This window comes from Caenorhabditis elegans, chromosome III (genome assembly GCF_000002985.6).
Source record: "Caenorhabditis elegans chromosome III".
Taxonomy (NCBI): Eukaryota; Metazoa; Nematoda; class Chromadorea; order Rhabditida; family Rhabditidae; genus Caenorhabditis; species Caenorhabditis elegans.
This window is the reverse complement of record NC_003281.10, coordinates 7990616-8010559: the sequence shown is the minus strand read 5'-3', so window position 1 is coordinate 8010559 and position 19944 is coordinate 7990616. Positions and strand designations below refer to the sequence as shown.

At 31.0% G+C, this 19944-nt stretch overlaps 3 protein-coding genes across 3 annotated transcripts; 2 read left to right on the top strand and 1 right to left on the bottom strand.

Annotated features, from left to right (window-relative positions):
• Positions 1-738: 738 nt before the first annotated feature.
• cit-1.1 (Cyclin-T1.1) lies at positions 739-4627 on the top strand. Its single transcript, NM_001382928.1, has 15 exons — positions 739-835; positions 886-1016; positions 1072-1153; positions 1203-1322; positions 1451-1511; positions 1554-1619; positions 1670-1721; positions 1771-1861; positions 1961-2048; positions 2433-2498; positions 2558-2607; positions 2657-2769; positions 2844-2927; positions 3298-3516; positions 3972-4627. The coding sequence occupies exons 1-15, from the start codon at positions 758-760 to the stop codon at positions 4075-4077; spliced, it is 1407 nt and encodes a 468-aa protein (NP_001370392.1). The 5' UTR covers positions 739-757; the 3' UTR covers positions 4078-4627.
• C06G4.6 (uncharacterized protein) lies at positions 4557-6169 on the bottom strand. Its single transcript, NM_001038260.2, has 5 exons — positions 6010-6169; positions 5876-5960; positions 5256-5313; positions 5078-5203; positions 4557-4922 (listed from the first exon to the last, which is right to left on the bottom strand). Exons 1-5 carry the CDS (start codon positions 6098-6100, stop codon positions 4725-4727), a joined length of 558 nt encoding a protein of 185 aa, NP_001033349.1. The 5' UTR covers positions 6101-6169; the 3' UTR covers positions 4557-4724.
• A 7937-nt stretch (positions 6170-14106) lies between these two features.
• On the top strand, positions 14107-19845 carry npr-17 (putative G-protein coupled receptor C06G4.5). The gene is made up of 10 exons (NM_066342.5): positions 14107-14226; positions 16039-16138; positions 16265-16416; positions 16951-17131; positions 17175-17261; positions 17732-17817; positions 18112-18204; positions 18524-18740; positions 18797-18933; positions 19517-19845. The coding sequence occupies exons 1-10, from the start codon at positions 14125-14127 to the stop codon at positions 19670-19672; spliced, it is 1311 nt and encodes a 436-aa protein (NP_498743.2). The 5' UTR covers positions 14107-14124; the 3' UTR covers positions 19673-19845.
• The last annotated feature ends 99 nt before the right edge of the window (positions 19846-19944 follow it).

The following is a 19944-nucleotide window of genomic DNA, read 5'->3' as shown; positions in this document are numbered from 1 at the left end:
TACCGAACAATCGTCAAGACATAAAGGAAACTAGAAAACAACTATCACATGAGCAGAATAAACTTAAATTTCGAAATATTTCATAATTCTGGAACGGTTTTATTCGATAATACCTAGCTGAATTTGCACGAATACAGATCGATCCACTGATTAGCGCATATAAAACACGAACATCCAAATTGTGCTATTGAGAAATTGAAAATCCGAGAATATAAAAATTAGCAATAGCACTCTAGAAAAACGTAATTTTCTCCCGGGACCCGTTGCAAATCTTGGCAAACCTATGATTTTCTGGTTCAAAATAAGTTAAATTACTTAAAAAATCACAAAAACGTTAGAGTTTTTCGGCGAAATCGAAAAATGAACAGTGTTTTTCAGAAAACAAGGAAAAATGGTGTTAGTGATGCAAAAAAGGATTTTCACTCAATGTTCAATGTCAAAAATACATGTGAGCTGAAAAGCACGTGATAATGCAACACTTACGCTTGAAAAATACAGAAAATCGATAAAATTTAACTGAAAATCGGCTGAAAATGGGTAGGTGACTCAGAAAAAAAGCTTTGCCTGCCGCGACGCGACACGCAGCGCGTCCGCTTGAGCGCGCTTGTGTCGTCCAGGTTTCACATTAAAACTGGATTTTTGTGAAGCTTTTCACCGGAATTTTTTATTTTATGACAGTGAAAAATCAAATAATGTGTAATTTTTTGGGGAACTCTGGAAATTTATTCAGATTTTTAGAGAATTAAACTCAAATGCGATGTCGGTGTCGAGTCGAGGCGCGGCTTCCCCAGCACATCGGACCGCGCCAACCAAATGGCTCTTCACCAAAGAGGAGGTGCGAAAATTAGAATTAAAACTCAATAATTAATATTTTGAATTTTTAAGATGAAAAAGACAGCGAGCATTCAAGAAGGAATGAGCAGAGAAGAAGAACTAGCCTCCCGACAAATGGCCGCCGCGTTCATCCAAGAAATGATAGATGGATTGAACAATGTTAAAGATCCAAAAATGAAAATGTAACTTTTACAACGAAAACTTTATCAAAAAATGTTCTTGAAAATGCTTTTTCAGCGGTCACACGGGTCTTTGCGTTGCACATACACATATGCATCGCTTTTATTATTTGCATAGCTTCAAAAAGTATGATTATAGAGTAAGACCTTTATCCGTAAATTGAAAAAATTTTTAAAAATCCATTTCAGGACGTAGGTGCTGCTTGTGTATTTTTAGCGGGTAAAAGTCAGGAGTGTCCAAGAAAATTATCACATGTGATCAGTGTATGGCGGGAGCGAAAGGATAGAAAACAATTGACGACGGAAACTGTGAGTATAGAAATTAAGGTTTTTAAAGATTTTTTCCCCTATTTGTATTTCTAAAAACACTAGAAAGCACAATTGCAATACAAATTTCACGGGTCAAACTTTAGAAACCCGATTTCGTGATTTTTCAGGCTAGGAATGAAGCAGCCCAAATTATTGTTCTTCTGGAGAGCATGATTCTACAGACAATCGGTAAGAACTTTATCAGATTACTTTTAAATATAAAAATTTCAGCATTCGATCTCAACGTTCATCTTCCTCATATTTATGTTCTGGATATCATGAAAAAAGTTGATAAAAGTAAATTGTTAATTTTGAAAAGAAAACAAATAACTGAACATTATTTTCAGAAGAGCATTATCGACCTTTGACATCTTGCGCCTACTATTTTGCCACAGACGTGTATGTTTTCAAAATCATAAATTCAAATGTAATAATTTTTAAATTTCAGAATAGCTGTAACAGACTGGTCACTTCGATATTCTGCAGCGTCAATGTCTATTGTAATTATTCATTTAATGGCAGCCTATGCCAATGTCCGGGTGAGATTTAGAAAAAAATGGTAGTAAAATTGCTTAGAGAAAGATTTCCAAAAATTTTTGAAAAGTAAAATAATCATTAACAATTAATCTAAATTTCAGATAGAGCGATTATTTGCCGATTTCATCAATGAAGATTCACCGTGGTATGCGAAATTTGACGAAACAATGACGAACGAGAAGCTGAGAGGTTCGTAAAATTCGAATTTAACAAAAAAAAACGACATTTAAAGTGCATCAAATTTTGATTTATGGATGCTCGAAATTTAATCAATTTTTTAGTGAGAAGGTTTTTGAGCTGTAAAAATAAATCCTGAATGTTTTTGAAATAAAATACATTTTAAAGTTTTTTTTTAAGTATAAAGTTTCGTTAAAAAAAATAGAATTTACGGTGGAGTATCGTGAATTTTGCTTGAAATTGCCAGAATAGGCTTAAATTTAAAAAAAAAATCATTTAGAGCGTACTCAGGAGCAGTTTTAAAAGTTCGATTTTTGGTTTTTTTTAAAGCGAAATCCCTATTTAAGCAAGACAACATGTTATTAAAATATTTATGAAAAATGGTTTTTTTTTCAGAAATGGAAGTAGATTTCCTTGTAACATATCGGAATTCCTGTCAATTTCACCATGCTTCCAAATTCAGTAAGTTACTTTTAAAAAAATTAATTTTAAGTCTTGATGCATTCCAATTAAAGTTTCAGACTTCCGTGAACATCGTCCTATGCTGGAGAATCCAGACGTACGGAAATTAGTAAGTTGTTTTAAGAAATATCGAGGAAAATGCAAAAAAACGTATTCAGGATCGTACGAGAGATGCCAGAAGTCATAGTCCAATGGTTCATCATGTACCTGATTCTACAGTAAATGTACGACCGAGAGCATACGTTCCGAGAGATGAATTGACAGTTGAAAGGTTAGATTTGTTTTGAAATAAGTACAGCCAGCTAAGAATATTAAAAATAAAACAATTTTGTTTAATTTTTCCAGATTAAACAAAGAACGAGGTGTGGAAGAAGAACGTCGGAAACGAGAACGAGATCGAATGGCTGGAAAACTTGACAGTTCAACGAGGTTCGGCTTTCATATTAAAACGGGTCTTAAAAATTCTCCAATGAAAACCATACAGTATATTTTACTAAAACTAGTATTGCATGCAAGACTTTTTCATTGGTCATTTTGAAGTTTAGAATCTCGTTTCACCTTTTAAAATTTAAAATTTTACGTTACCATATTTTTATGTCAATTGTTTTTTAAAAAATCGAAAATTAATGAAAACTGTTTGAAAATGTTTTAGAACAAATAAAGTATCACAGAATATTATTAATTAAAAATGTTTTTCAAAGTATATTATACTTATTAGTATAATATCAACAATTTACAAAAAAAAAAGTTCAGATTGTGAATAATTACATTTAAAAATAACTGTTAATTGAATTTTCAGTAGTGAAAAGCGTGCTCGAATAGATCCACTTGCCAACAATTTCGTATCTTCATCATCGTCATCAAATGGAAAATTGGCCCCACCTCCAATACCTCCACAGCTTAATTTTCCGCCACCACCAATCGTGTCATCTGGATATAATCACAAAAATCAGATTAATCGAAAGAATCATGAGAATAATCATACAAATTCTTCGGTTTCGCCAGCGTTTGTGCCCAGGTACACATTTCATTAGAGCAATATTATTTTTTAAAAAACGGATACAATAATAGGTTTAAAAAATACGTTGTATCCTAGACAGCTTTAAAAAATCACTGTTTTCTAGATTCTTGGCATTTCCTGGGAAAGCTAGAAAATGCTTAAGTTAGAAGATTTATTTTTCAAAAGTCTAACTTTTCGTAATTTCAAATTTAAAATTTTGTTCGAGATCCATTTGTTTCGAATTAAAAAATTATTTTAATTATCATACCATACTTTATTTATTTATATTTATTCATCAGGCAACAATCATACTTAAAATTTTTAAAAACCTAACTGAGTTTTATTAACCTTCAGAAAATATTGATTCTTTGCCACAAATTTTTTAGATTCGAATGAGCTGGTGGAGAATGTAACATTTTATTTTGAAATAAAAATGTATACATTTCTTTAGAAATACCTAAAATTAATTTTAGTGCTCGAACATTCGACGTGGCTCCAATGCTTACACCACCAACTGCTCCAAAGCTCCAAAGTGCTGATAATTCAGATATGGATTTGGAAGATGGTGAACTAGAATAATTATTTTTAGTTCGTATTTTTATTAGTTGTATCTCCTTTCTTATCCAAAAATCTAGCTACAGATGTTTATTTTTATCTATTTTTGGCTCAATATTTGAATATCAATCCACAAAATCTCTGCCTTGCCCCCATTTACCGTTTCTTTCTTTGCTAATTTATTTGATCTGTTCATTTTTATTTCCTTTTGTTGTTTACTTTCTAAAATATGTTTTTGAAAAGATTTAGCTTATGAAACCCCGATTCCCTAGCATTTCAATGTATTCTTTTTACGCCCATCGTTAAGCACAAAATTCCTCGAAAGTTACAAAAACCCACCGGTTTCAATAGTTTTTCTCACTTGAGAAATTCAATTTTTCATCATCATCATCATCCCTTGTTGATTCTTTCCTCCTCTCACTGTGAGACTTGTCTGTGAAATTTTTTTCTCATTTGCATGGCATTTGTTTTGTTTCCGAGTTATATCAATTGAAACTGCAATTTTTCTGTTCATCTTCATTCTGTACTGTAGCATTATCGAAATTTAGTACATAATGAATGGTTTTTAAAACAATTGAATTGAAAATTAATTACCAATAAATGGGAGAATCTCATCAAGATTTGGGGATAAAATAAAAAAAAGAGATCTTTAGAAAAAAAAAACGATGATTTTAAGCAGAATACGAGAGAATTAAAAATATAATAAGAATAATGACAATAAGGAAAAATGGATTGGAAGGTTGAGAAGCTGTATTATACCAAGGAATTGGATAATAATTTTGTCTTGAATATGGATTATATCCATTTGGATTGTATGTTTGCATTTGTTGCTGATTTATTGGAAGTTTCGAAGCTTCTCGAGCAAATATCTGTAATTAAAATAAGGAAATTGAAAAATTCAAACTTGGGGTTATAGCAAGTGAAAATCAAATTCTTATTTTCAGTAGTTTTTAACAGTACATTTTTCGAATTCCATTTAAGACACTACATACATAACCATTCTCATACTGAAAAAATAACGTACCTGAGGATTATTACAACTTCCCCCTTTACAACAACAAAAGTAACATGGTCCATTTGGTGTATTGACCATACTACAACCTTGTTGATTCACAAATCCAGCACCTTCACCACAAACTGATCCACCGACCTAAAATAGTTTTACGGTAGCTCACTTTTCCGACTAAAAGCTTAGTGCTCACATTTATGGGAAAATTGGATGCACACCCAAAGTTTGCTTGCTGAGTTGCTGGTTGGTAGCTGTAGAAAAATAAATTTGGATTTTAAAGTGATCTACCAAATGTTTTATATTTATTGAATATATAAGTTTGGTTCAGTTTTCACTAAAATATTAAATTCTCTTTTGACCCAATGTTGGGTTTTATCATCAAAAAAGATGATCCAAATCACCTCGGATAGGCTGAAGAAAACGAATTAAATGATGGTTGATTGTAGTATGAAGAAGGAGTAAACATATTGAAATGAATGATGAGAATAATTGAAAGTGAATTGTAGAGTCAACGACATCAAGTACCTCATTCTGGAGTTGTATGTTTGTGTGCAAATAATGAATACCAGTTCATACAAGTGAGAGGGGGTATCCAAAATTAGTCTTCAAAAGGGTGAAGAGCTCAAAGTTTATGGGAAAAGTGGTATTCAATAAAACATGTTTTTAAAAGTATATATTTGAATTTTCTGACTTAGATCTACAATATTCGGTAAGCAGACAGGTACACCCGACCAAAAAATGACCAAAAATTAGTTTTTCTTAACACAACACAATTATACATTTTTCAATTTTTTCTAACAAAAAAAAACATACGATACTGCACACCAATCCCTATTGATCGCCGACCCGCACTGCTGATTCTGAAAACCTCCTTGACTATTTGAAAGCATGTACTGACCTAAAATTAGCTTAATTCATGCTATTTCAGTAATAACCTAATCAATTACCGTAATAACAATTTCCATTTGGCTGTGGTGGACATCCTAAAACGGTTGACTCCATCATAATAAGAATACCAAAAACAATTGAATAAATCATTATCCTCTTTCCAATAAAAAAGTTTCAGAAAATATGAATATTGTCGAAGGTGATATGTAAATGGTGAAATCAAGGAGTGCCTGCATCTTTTTTGTATGCTTTTTCAATTTCTCGGCCCTCAATTGGTTTTGTATAGAATGAATGGAATGTTTGTATATGTACTCTATGACGTTTTTACTATTCCATTTTTTTGGAGAAAATTGAACGAAAAAAATTAAATTGATCAAATGCATTTTGCAAATGTAGTACATTTTGATACGATTACAGTAGTTTCAATATTCAAGTAGGCTCCAAGAGTTGATATATTTTAAAGCATCTACAGAAAAAATCGGAAAGTTTTCCAATTTTTTAAAAGGAGGAGTAGCAGAAATTGAAGACTTTTTCGACGTTTTGAAAATTTTTCAAAAAAGTTATGGAGATTCAAAATTTTGGAAAAAAACCTATTACTAGGTTGGACGAGTTTTGTAAATTTAGACGCATAGAAGATAACTTGTGTTTTTTCAAAATGGGATACCCAGGATCATTCATACCTCGAAGGTTCAGACATTCTTCAAAACATCTAAAAATCGCCGAAAACTTCTGAAACTTCTGCCAACAATATTCTAGTGTCTTACACCTCTGCACAAGGGCTGTGCCGCAAACGGCGAACTGTGTATTCCGTTTTCCAAAAAATCCAGATGTTGCACAGCACTGCTCTGCACCTCGGGCACCACCAGCGTGGATTGATTTTGTAAAATGCCAACTCACCTGCCTAAAATTCTGGTTTAAATTTTGTAATGGACCAAAAAAGAAATAAATATTTTTTTGAATATGAAATTTGAATATATTTCCATTCTTCTCTAGTAAAACCCACTTGTATTTTAAAATCGAAAACTCGATTTTCAAACTGAAAAACTTGAAGTGTTTGAGTTTTTGATTCATTTTTAACTCCTTCATGTTCTTCATGTGTTTTTTTTGTTCTTATTGGATGGTTATTCCAGTCATATTCATTCAAATATTCTATCTCCAATTAGTCTTTTTTCTACCATAAACAACACAATTAAATTCCACACTCTTCTTCCCGTCACGTCTTTTTCTTATATTCCACTGTCAGTTATAGTCAAAAATCCTTCTTGTAAAATAGGTTTTCAGTAATCCAATCTAATTTTTTCGATAGATAAACATTTCTAGAAGGTCGTTAATTAATTGAATGTTCATATATATCCATGAAGTGAGGCAATTCAAAATCAAAATAAATTGTTTCAGTGCAGTCATGACTCTGGTACGTGTGTTGAAATTTGAAGCACTGTACAGAAAGTTAGCAGTTTAAATATTTATTTATTTATTCATCTTTACTTTTCGTTCATACTTGGAAATTTCAAGATGGAACTCTTTTCTCGTCGACCTGAGCTCTTCATTAACATCTTAAAGATGCAAATATTCATAATCAATCATCAAATGCTCCGTGTTCACCTCTTTTTCTTTTCTCTAAATTCATTTATTCCTCATTTGTTTCCTCCTTTCCTCATATTCAATTTACATATCATCAAATATTCAGATAATATTTAAGTGTGGGAGAAAAATAAGTGGGACCGGCAGTAGCTAAGAGAGAAGGAGGGAGTAATAGATATATTTACATTTACATGATAAATAATGCGAGGAAAAGAGGATGTGTCCACCCACAACCAAGTTTTTATTTTTAATTATATTTTCATACACTTTTAGGAGAATTGGATATTTATATGAAGATAGATGACAAATTGATCAAGAACTCTAAACACGTACTTTTCGTTGCTAGCTTCTGAAAATTACACAAATATTGATGAAAGTGGGTTTTCTATGTAAATTATAATAAACAAAAATTAGAAGTTTTTAAATATAAATGTATGCAAACAACAATCTCTTCATTGTATTCCAAAACGTATGCAGGCATGGTATTAAATTCCTACTAGCCATTCAGAAACGCATGCATGAGATAGGAATAAAGATCCATATGTAAACGTAATCACACTTCTGATACATTAAGTAATTCCTACCATTATCAGTTTTTAAATAAGTTAGCAATGTTGAACCACAAGGTTTTCTTGAAATATTCAAAAAATTTTAACTCGCCACAGATATAATTAAAATCAGAACTTCCTAATAAATGACTCATCATTTGATAAGGAACAAGTTCCCATAAGTTTTTATTTGGAAATGATACCCATTGTGATGACTACATATATAACTGTCCTGTTTTATAACTGTTTTTTTCTAGACAGTCTTTTGTTTGTTTAACGTTAGGAAGCATTTTGATGAAGTTTTAGATGAATTTAAAAAGTTGGATTTAAAGTTTTGACTGACGATATAGTTTATTCTCTGGAAAATTGTTTTCCTCACTTACAGGTGTATTATTGGTTATATGTACATAAATTTACAGTTACTAAAAGTTGAATACTTGAATACTATTGTATTAAGACCTTTTCAAACTTGAATTTTGGAACCTTTTTGAAAAAAAAACGTAGATTTTAATTTGTTGAGTGATCAAATATTTGTTCACACGAGTATCTGGTTATTTTCCTTCTTCAACACATTTAATCTCAGACTCATAATCCCATGATCCAATGTGATGAAAAATAGAAAAAGAAATAACCAACATTTACCTACTTGAGCATGATTTATAAATCTTCAATATCTCTTTTTCCTTTTCGATGAGTAGATTACATTTAGATTAGCATTTTCTCCTATTTTCTTCACCCTCGCTTCTTGATCTGTTCTAATAATACAGCAGATTTGTACGTGATATTCCTGAAAGTTGGAATTTGGATAAGTGGATTAGAGATTTGGACACCATGTTGTTGAAACTTAAAATATTTTTTTTGAGTTTAAGCGGTCACCTGTAATTTTATGAAACTTCTGCATACTTTCACCTTATTCCAAAACATTTTTTTGAAAATGTTCAAAGTTCCACTCGAAGAGTGTGAAGAGCTCAGTTTTTTCCTATCGTAATATTGGAAATCGACCAAAAAACATAGTTTTCTTCGATTTTTATATATTTTAATTATGTTTAAAATAGTTTTGTTTGAACATTATAGTAGTTCTTGTCAGCAGTCATGCTTGATATTTTCTCATTAATAATTAAAAGTTTGGAAATTTGCCAAAACTTTGACTAAAAATTGTGAAAACCTAAAAAAGAGATATGCTTCCTAAGAAAAGGAATTTTAAATTGCATTTCAGATTATTTAAAATTAACTTTCAGTTAAATTTTTTAAAAAGAATTCGTCTGCTACGCTCGCCCTCCGCCTGTCAAAATTTTAAAAGTTATGTTACCAGCGTCCAAAGGTCTATAGTATACTTGTTTTTGTCAATGGAAATTTCAAGTATTTCACGAATTATTTTTAAATTTTCAAAGTATTCGCTTAATTTTTCGACTTTTTATTTCGATTTTCGAGAGAAAAAAAAACAAAAATACTTGAAAAAAACCATTGAAGTCAAAGCAGAATTCTTATTTATCCAAAAGAAAACTCCCGACAAAAGTTCGAAAACTATGAAATATTTATCGTTTTCTAGTTTGGTTTTTTCTCCGTTCCACACTTATAAGTAACACCCTCTAGACGTTTTCTTTTTTGACTTTCCCATTCCCTAATTACCAAAAATCGTTTTCATGATTCATAGATCTTGAATTTACAAAAATGTTTCTCAAAGTTTACTTCCGTGAGTTTTGAATGCATATTCATAATTTTCAGAGATTCCCACATTATTTTTAAGTTTTCGTACTTTTTTTCCGGATTTCTTGTCGGAATTATTAACTAAAATGGAAGCATAACAAATAGCAAACTTTACTTTCAAAAAATACTTTAAATCATCTGGGCATATTGTATTTGAACATGTTTTTGTCCAGATAAACCTCTTGAGAGTGGAGGTGCATACATGAAATTTAAAAAAAGTAAAAATTGATCTATTTCCGTGTTGTTTTTCTTCTTTTCTCTCTTTTAATATTCATTTTTGATTACTTTTCTTTTATTTTACCACCATATGCACACGAATGAGTATTTTTCAATTCGATTTATTTGGGAATTTTCAGATTTTATCCAAAATTGCGATGTCTGAAATAAATTAAAATTTTCTAGTTATTTTGAGAAAAATTAAATTTTTCTGAAAATATGAACCAGGCACTTTTAGGCAGCACAAGTATTAAAATAAGGGCAGTCTCAATAAAAATTCTGAAATTTAATTTTTTCTAGTGAAACGAACTGCACCATTTGTTCTCGTTCTGAACTATTGTTTGTAATTTAATTATATTTAATCTTTCCGAGAATATAGAACTCTACGGACGCCTATTGTTTGTAGTGACATAGTTTTGTTCGAAATTTTATTTTTTTGTTTTTAAAACATATTTTTTCTTTAAATATACAAAAAAATTTAACATGACGAAGAATTCTCTCAATAGAAAAATAAATGATGAATTTGATTAATATATCTCTTCTCATTTTTCATCTTTCCTATATTCCTTTTCATTAATTAAAATTGAGCGGCGAGTCTCGAAATTGAACTTTTCCGTTTTTTATTCCTTTTTTGTCATTTTATCCAGTTTTTTTATAACTTCACCCGCCACCGCCGCCCGCTCTTAATTGTGATACGTCTGGAGTTTGTGCTGTGTCTCGACAATCTACCTATATTTATTTTTAAATGAATGTAGATCAGCTTCTTTTTTTTTGGGCAACAATTCACAAGAACTAAGCTATTGAAATCACTTCAAAGTAGTAATATGAACTATAGAAAATGGACTGTTCTACCGACCGGCAAAACTGACCGAACAAGGTTAAAATTTATTTAATTCCTTTTCTTAATTCAAAAATAATTTCTATCTAATATAATTTTCTATTCGTTTCTTTGTTAACTTTCTCTATTTCATTTTTTTTTCAAGAAAATGCAACATGAATTCCAAAAATATGTTGAAGACTTTTTCGTTTTATTTATTGTATGCACAATTTATTGCCAATGACCGAAGGGCTAAGCTTTTCTATTTTAATTTGAAAAAGAAATGAATAATTTTGTTTCTTTTTTTGTTGCAAATATCCTTTGCATTATTCTCCTTGGAAACACAATTGATTCTTATTTCTATTCATTTTTATTTTTATTCCTTCTTCTGATGTCATTTATTTCCCTTTTTTTGCCCTAAGATTCATGCTCAATTGAGGATGAATTCAAAAACATCTAGTTTAAAAGTGAGTTATTCTAAAAATATTGCATTTCGCTAGACAGATTTTTCTATTTTTGAAAATTAGTCTTGATAAAATCAGTCCTGAGAGATTTTGAGAGGAAATTAAAATCAAAAATATATTTTAACTTAAAATTTAGCGCTCTTCATTTTAATTTTTCAATTTAATAAAACCGGTTTTGCTCTACTAGGACAGTTTATTTAATGTTAAGAATTGAGTATCAGTCAAAAGAGTTTACCTCTAGATTCTTTAATTACCTTTCTGACATTTTTTTGCTTATTTACTTTTTGTGCACATTTCCCATTAAATGACAGAAGCTCACAATTATTACTGTAAAGTTTTTTGTAAAAGTGCATGGAAAATTAACAAAAACAATAGTTGAAACAAGCTCCCACGCCCACTTGATTATTTTTTGTTAGTTTTTTCTAGGTGTATTTAGGAACTTAATTTCAATACTAATCACCGAAATTTAAATTTCAACGTACTTTAATAGTTTTAGCAGTATACAAATACTTGGTTATTTTTGGGGGAAATTTGAATTTGCCCACTTAAAAAAAATGTTTCTCGAATTTCTTATCCTTTATCTGTTAGTGCAATCACACAATATTTCAAACCTTTCTCATCAAATAATTTGATTTCTGAGCTCTGAATTTCATGATTAATCAGTTTACTTAGAAGCACGCAGTCTTATCTTTTGAACCTTTAACATTGGTAATTTTGCTCATTAGTGTACAAAATCCAGTCAGGTACTGAATCCCTTATGAATTTTAATTTCATTCTCTTATAAGGTGTAAGCTTTGAAAAATTAGTTTTCATGTACTTTTGTATAATAAATAATCTTGAAAACCTTAAGATTTATGTTTCTTTGCAAATTTTCGTATACGTATTTTTTGAGAACTCAGTCGTTTTTTAAATATTTTTTTTTGAATGTTTAGAAAAAAACTAGATATTGCTAAAATTTATAGAGATTTTATGTTTAAGTGGGCAAAAAAAATTTATTTCATTTCCTTCGGCTTTAACATATACATGACATTAATAAGCTTCAAAACTAATACGTTTGTTTGTGAGATCTTATTAGTTATAGTAATAGTTTCTATTACCTACTTTCTGAGATTGTTCAACTCTCTAAATTTTGCTATGTCATTGACGTCATGTTCATTAATTCCATTTGATGATTCTTCTTCCGATACTTCCAATCAGCAAAAGTGGGCAAAACATCAAAGATTGGAGCAAGAGTGGAAGAGAAATGAGCAATGAATTATTTGAAATTTAGAATCACTTGCATCTTTGTTTGTATTTAGTTAAAAAATTTTGTAAACATAAATGACTGATAATTTTGTGCAATTATTGGAGATTATGTGCGGTTATTAGGGAACGTTTAACAGAATAAACTCGCTGACATTGGCTTTTGCAAATAAAACAATACTGAGAAGTTATGAACTTTTTTTATAATTTTACCAGCCGTGGACCGCACCTACGGCGCGGCCCCCGACTTTTTTGAGAAAACACATTAGATATACGGTGTCTATCGCGCACCTCGATCGATGTCTGCTGCGCATTTAGCATAAGGTTTCCCAAAATTTCGTTGCTCTGATCAGAGATCAAACTACATAGGGACAGAAGGACACGCGCTTTATATATAGTAAATGATTTTTATGATTCCTGAACATTCTTGGCAGACTTCTGAAGGTTCTGTTTTCATTCATTTTTCTTGAAGAGAGTCAAACATACAGGAAATTTGATATATTCAAGTTCCCAAAAATAACTTGGTTTCCAGGAAGTTTTTATCCCAGTCGCATATAGGACGAAGTAATAAATACATTTTAGTTGGTTAATTTCGTCTAAATGTAAAACTTATAGTTAGTTTTAAATAATAAATTAATACAATATTTTCAGTGTAACATGCAAGTGTAACTGCAAAAGTAGACACAGAAACAACGGTAAAAATTTTAATCCTTGTTTTTTTTGACAATTTTCTGATCGGAATTTTTAAAGTGGCCAAATGAGGCAAGAAGTTTTCAAACATGTAGATTTTGAACGTAGTTCGGTGATGGTGGCAAAGAACATTTTGTCTTATGGTAGTTGGGTATTTGGTACTTTCGGTGTTCTAGTTTTCCGTTTTTCAGTCTATTTTTTAGTTTCAAAACTTAGAATACATAATTTATCTTTCTAAATATTTTTTTAATTGTCGAAACTCATACGTACTGAACTTTTTTGACCGAATCGGGGTTTTTGATAACTGCCTGTCAGATTTCAGATCTGTTCTAGATGTACCCAAAGTCCAAATGAACAATGAATTCGAGTCACGGTAAAGTCATTAAACCAAGTGCGAAGTTCTTAAGTACTCTGAACAATTGTTGCTCATATCCTCAAATCAAAAATTCTTCAAAACTCAATTTCCACATTCTCTCTTCATTCTGCAGAAAAGGTGCGTATTCAACGTCATCTCATTTTCTTTTTCTTCTTCTTAATTTCTTAGCTTCTTCCTTTTACCAGTATCATCATCATCATCATTTCTCAGTTGTCGTCAAACAAATTAATCAAAACAGCTCTCTAAAGATTCAAGGTGTCTTCCATTTGGCTCCACCTCCCCTCTATTCCACTCTCTTATTTCATCATTCTCATTTGCATTCACTTCTAATTAATTCAATGTCGCCCCGTGTCTCGAGCGTCCTCTTCATTTTTCTGCCACGTCTTCTTGAAAAAACCGCGTCGTCTTGTTTTCCTCTTCCCCCAATCTACCGTAATCCGCTTACCCCCTTTAATGAAACCACGCCCTCTTCACTTTTAGCTCCCATGTTTCCGGCATAGTTAATTTCCATTTAATTTTGCAGATTACCAAATATGTCTACAAATTTGGTGGACTATGTCGATGATTCGTATTTGAATCAATCAATGAATTCAGAAAATGGATTGGATTCAGTCACACAGATTATGTATGATATGGTGAGTTTTATCGATTTTTTGGAAAAATAAATTTGATGTATTTTCTCTATAAGTGCTGAACCAAATTGCTCCACTTTATAACGCTTAATTTTGAAGATATCGACAAAAATTACTTACGAAACTATAAAAAAATAACTGGAAATTATTTTTTCAGTTGACAATTTTTTTTCAAATCTAAAGTCAACGAGAGCAATGGGGTACAGCACTACTAGAGAAAATATGGTTTACATTTGAAAACTAGGTGACTGTAAACTCTGTGCATTTGTTTTGCAACCGTGATAACTCAATTTGAAATTATAGCTCAGAAATTTTGGACTTGATTCTCGACCTTCGATAAATTTATATGTTCAAAAATCCTAAAATTTTGTATGGCCCGGCACTTGTTCAAGAAAAAAGTAATTTGTTGAAGCTGCCAAAACTAAGACTGGAAAAAATGTTGGTTATTTTTTAATAAATAAAACTTGATTACTTTTTCTGTTGCTAAATTGGATATTATTTTTGTTTGTTTGCTATTTTCACCTGATACGCATCGGTTTTGGTTTTTATAATCACAACTTTATTGAAAATTAAAAACTAAAAAAAATGTAATAAAAAAAGCGATATTTCATGACTTTGAGAATTTTGGGAGTATCCGAACATATCCAATTAACATTCAATTTGTGTCGATGATCAAGTTATTTGAAATATTTGAAAATTAAAAAATGTGTTAGAAACCTCTCATAATTCTTGTAGCATAAGATGCTTCTCTTCAATATTTATGTTTTGAATAATTATGTATACTCAAAATTTAAACTACAATCGCTCTAAAATATTGCAACAAATGTCATCAGAATCTTATGCCTTGAAATGTCATCTACTAGAATATAGTATTCTGAGCAACGATTTGCTGTTGATTCGGCACGGAATATAGGCTTTAGCATGTACATGGTTTTTATTGGAACGGATACATGGTTTTTATTGGAACGGATTGAGATATTTAAAGGTGGAGTATCATCAGTAGAGAAGTTGTTAACCCACAGTGATACAAATATTTGAGTAAAACTTTTAAATTTTTTAAAAAATTAATAATTAGTAATTGTTATGTTTTCGCCTGTCATAATTTTGAAACTGGATTTTTGAAAACTTTTCCCACATAAAAGTTCAAAAATAACTTTTCATGGGTTTATATCAACCTTTGAATGATGTCATAAGAAACTTAAAATTAAGTCCTCTAGACTAAAATTCATATTAGTTTCCTTCCGCTTTCTTCAACTTTTTTGGTTGTGGAACAAAAGCACTTTTCATCTAAAAACACATGATTCCATGCCAAATCCTTCAATTCTCATTTTTCCATTTTATTTCCCGCCGCCTAAAATCAAATTATTCTCCCCATTTCTATCTCCTGTTTCTCATTGTCTCATTTCTTCCACCAAATCGGGAATCCCATCAATTATGCCAATCGCCATGTGCATTTTTTCTATTCGTGTACTGATGCTCATTGTGTTGAAGACTAGAGAAAAGAGATTCAGAAGGACATTTTATTGGAATAAATACGAAATCAAGCTATAGAAAAGTCATTTAAAAATGTGATACTTTTAGAGACAAAAACGTTGGAAATAAGATTTTTGAACCGGCACAAAGAATGCCAGAAACATTTAAACATTTGAGATAGGGATTTGATCTAGATTCAAAACCCAGTTGGAAATAAACTCTCCATTTTGTGACGATTTTACCGGACGTCCTGAATCCGAAAACATCGGACCCAGGACGTTCGGTTGAGCCCAAACCAGATTCAGACAAATTTTTCATCAGCAATTTGTAAAAATTTTTCAGAAAAAGTACAATATAGTGAATGATGTTCTACCTCCTCCCAATCACGAAGATCTACATGTTGTAATAATGGCAGTTTCATACCTTCTTTTATTTTTATTAGGTGGGTATTTACGTGACAATGTTTTTGGACTTTGGCATTTTTATTTATCAAATAAATTGTTTTAAAAAATTTGATTTGTATATTAAAATCATTTGTGTGTCTAGATTGACAAATAACAATTTTTAGGTACTTGTGGAAATGTGGCAGTGTTAACTACAATATACCATGTTATTCGATCGTCTCGAGCCACGTTGGATAACACATTAATATATGTCATTGTGCTTTCTTGTGTCGACTTCGGAGTTTGTTTGTCACTTCCAATTACGGTTATTGATCAGGTAAATCGATTGGTTTTTGGAAAGTTAAATAGTGTTCTAGAAATTATAAGTAGCTTGTACAAGCGCTTGTGAATATATATGGAGAAAATTATTTTTTATGGTACAACTTATGAGTGCTGAAAGTTTTGAAATGTGAAGGATTGTCAGTGGAAATTTATTCTAAATACACTTCGACACTTCGTTCTCTAAAATTTTTATATTTTCTGAAAATATAAACTTTTTTGGTAATTCGGAGCATTTGTGCAGGTTCAAATCCGTAGAATGTTTAAACGATGAATTGAACCACAACTACAATATTAAACTTGTAGAAAACTTTTTTTGGTCCTGGTGACAATTGAGTTCAGTGAAATTACACCACCTTTTGCAGGTAAATTTTTATAAAAAGTCCAAATTTTTCTGAGAAGTTTTACATAGCCTCCACCTTTAAAGAAACATGAAATTCGTAGGTAGTGTGAATGCAACAAGAAAGCTGTCAGAAAACGTTTGTTGACTTCAAAAAATAATTATTATTTTACATAATCTTTCATTTTCCAGATTCTCGGTTTCTGGATGTTTGGCAAAATACCATGTAAACTTCATGCAGTATTCGAGAATTTCGGTAAAATCCTGAGTGCTCTCATTCTGACGGCAATGAGTTTTGATCGGTACGCCGGAGTTTGCCATCCACAGCGAAAACGGTTGAGATCAAGGAATTTTGCAATTACTATACTTTTAGGTGAGTGTTTTCATAAATGATTTGTTCCTAAATTAAAGTTTAGTTCTTGCCGTATATGCATTCATCACACTCTGCCCGTTATTATGGTCTTTTACTGCACGGGAAATTATACTTTATGCGAAGGAAACAGGTACATTATTTACGCTTTTCTAGAAATATTCATAAGTTCTTGAGAATTTTTTTTGACAAAAATATATTTCTAACAAAGTTTAACTGCAAAAAATGGTTTTCTACTATCTAAAAAATCTTTGGTATCAGAAATCAAATGTCAATTTTAATTTCAATAAATTGGAATAACAATTTTTGAATGTTATTCGTTTACTTGAACTATTAAACAAAGAAAACACTAAAATGTTGTCAAACTTTCTCATTCCTATTGATCTATTTATCTCTTTTTGCCGTTAACCAATATTTTTCTATTCTATTTTCAAATTTTACATTCAATTTTCTTCCCCTCCCTCTCTTTAGTGTATTACTTGGTTTTCAATTAGTTCTCACTAATACTTTCGGGATTAATTGAATGCTCTCTAGGCAGAATGATGAAGAAAAATATGGGAAGATTGGTGGGGGAGTTTACCACTTTAAATTGAAATTTTCCAGCACCCGGAATGCTGACAAGAATGAAAATTGAGAAATGCACAGTGGATATCGACTCACAAATGTTCACAGCTTTCACGATTTATCAGGTACTTATAAAAAATATTTAAAAATTCACAAAAATGATTGAATTTTATTTTTTTAATGTATGTATATAAAGAATTGAAGTTTCAAAATGAGATAAAAATATTATTTCACACGGTTCTACCTTGGAATGATTGAAACAAATTGGTATATAAAATTACTCAAAGTAATTGAACTTACTTACTTGGTAAGTAAGAAAGTTGAAAACATTTCGTTGAACAGATTTGAAATTTGAAACCAATTTCTACAGTTGGGCTTACTGTAATACAAGAAAACTTACCATTTTTTTTAAATTTCAGTTCATTCTCTGTTATTGTACTCCATTGGTTCTCATCGCCTTTTTCTATACGAAACTTCTCAGCAAACTCCGTGAACACACAAGGACGTTTAAGGTATGAAATTTTGAACGCTCTGATTACAAAATAGAACAAATATATCTAAGACAAAGAACTATGACTATACACTTCAAGGGTCACATATCACGTCCGCTTGCCTCTCCTTCTGTTTTGCCTGGAATCCGCCTTATAAAATTCAAAAATTAAGAAACATAGAAAAAGTACAAAAAATATATTTAAAAGATTACCTGGGTATAGTATGACGGTAGCAGCACACAAAGAAGATTACCGTCTCGACCGAGAACTGAGGCACCATCAGTATTATATGTTGCTCTTGCGTTTGAATCAAAACCCCAATAAATTCCAAAATTTTCAGAGCTCTCAAATCCCATTTTTGCACATTTCGTTGTACACTCTAGCAGTTGCATGTTTCTATTTTTTATGCTGGACCCCATTCTGGATGGCTACATTATTCGCAGTTTATCTCGAAAACTCAGCAAATTCGAGTAGTGTTCCACCAGTTTTTGTATATATTATGTATTTTATTCATGCTCTACCGTTCACCAACTCTGCCATTAATTGGATTTTATACGGTAGGGTTTTTCTAGAAACTGTTTCATAAAAAGTAAAATTCATAAAACAATCTCAGGTGCACTAAATGGCCAACTTCAACAAAGATATCGATCAAATCGTTCAAATTCTACAAAAAAGACGACAACAACAACAGCTTCAACAGCTTTATTGGAAAAGAAAATCACAAATTTGAATACTAACTCTAATTATCAGGTACATCTGAAATTTTTGTGGTAAAATTTTTCTAGTCAGAAGTTTTCAAATGATATTTTCGCCATATTTTACGCACAACAGCAAATACAGTGTCAATTTACGAGACCTTTTTAGGCATGGCGAAAATTCACATCTTCAGCCGTCTTCGTAAGATATTTGGCGAGCAGACAGTATTACTCTGACATATAATTTTGCAATTTTTGTGCTAAATCTACGGTAACTGGTCTTGACACGGCAAATTAGTGGAAAATACAGAAAAGTTTGCGCGTTTAAAGAGTACGGTAATTTCTAACTTTCATTGATGCGGAAGTTTTGTAGATTTTATATAGTTTTTGGATAAAATTGTATTGATTTATTAAAAAAACTAACATAAAACACAAATAAATTGATGAATAAAACGATGGCATTTTCGCAGCAAGGATAGTTTGAAAATACAGTACACTTTAAAGGCGCACACTTGTTTGTGTTCTACAATAAAATGTCGTGTCGAGACCGGTTACCGTATTTTTGGTGTCAAATCGTAAAAATTTCGCTTCTGGGTAAAACACTTATACGGAACAAATTAAAAGCCACATTTTCCCAGGTAAATGGCTCAATGAACTCAATAGCCACTGCAGCTCCAACAAAAACGATTGGAAATAATGAAGTACTTGTTGCCACGTCAACAATTGATGATGATGTTGCAACTGATGTTGTAGATGTTCGACTTTTGAGTAATCATAATCCAACTTTTCTTTGAAATTTTAAATAATAATTTAAATTAACGGGTATTTATCACACATTTAATTTAAAAAGAAATATTTATTTCATTTTTCTATGTAATTTCAATTTCGTGATTGCTTCCCCATTTGTCAGGTTTTGCTATTTTACAATAATTTTTTTTGAAATAAAGTATAAAGTGTTTGTGTGAAGTGTAAGTATTTTTTGCGAAAAAAGTTCTTTCAGATGGTACGTCTGAATGAGGTACCATGGTCATTCAGACGGTACCAGACAATATACTTCAACCGTCCA

Bases quoted from the DNA above. Each gene is read 5' to 3' on its own strand.
- cit-1.1 (NM_001382928.1), top strand. From the start codon at position 758: ATGTCGGTGTCGAGTCGAGGCGCGGCTTCCCCAGCACATCGGACCGCG. The intron at 2,770-2,843 runs GTTAGATTTGTT...TAATTTTTCCAG, and splicing joins GATGAATTGACAGTTGAAAG to ATTAAACAAAGAACGAGGTG. The intron at 2,928-3,297 runs GTTCGGCTTTCA...TTGAATTTTCAG, and splicing joins AAACTTGACAGTTCAACGAG to TAGTGAAAAGCGTGCTCGAA.
- C06G4.6 (NM_001038260.2), bottom strand. From the start codon at position 6,100: ATGATTTATTCAATTGTTTTTGGTATTCTTATTATGATGGAGTCAACC. The intron at 5,314-5,875 runs GTATGTTTTTTT...ATTTTTCTACAG, and splicing joins AGGGATTGGTGTGCAGTATC to CTACCAACCAGCAACTCAGC. The intron at 4,923-5,077 runs GTACGTTATTTT...TTTTAATTACAG, and splicing joins GAAGTTGTAATAATCCTCAG to ATATTTGCTCGAGAAGCTTC.
- npr-17 (NM_066342.5), top strand. From the start codon at position 14,125: ATGTCTACAAATTTGGTGGACTATGTCGATGATTCGTATTTGAATCAA. The intron at 14,227-16,038 runs GTGAGTTTTATC...AAAATTTTTCAG, and splicing joins CACAGATTATGTATGATATG to AAAAAGTACAATATAGTGAA. The intron at 17,818-18,111 runs GTACTTATAAAA...TTTAAATTTCAG, and splicing joins CAGCTTTCACGATTTATCAG to TTCATTCTCTGTTATTGTAC.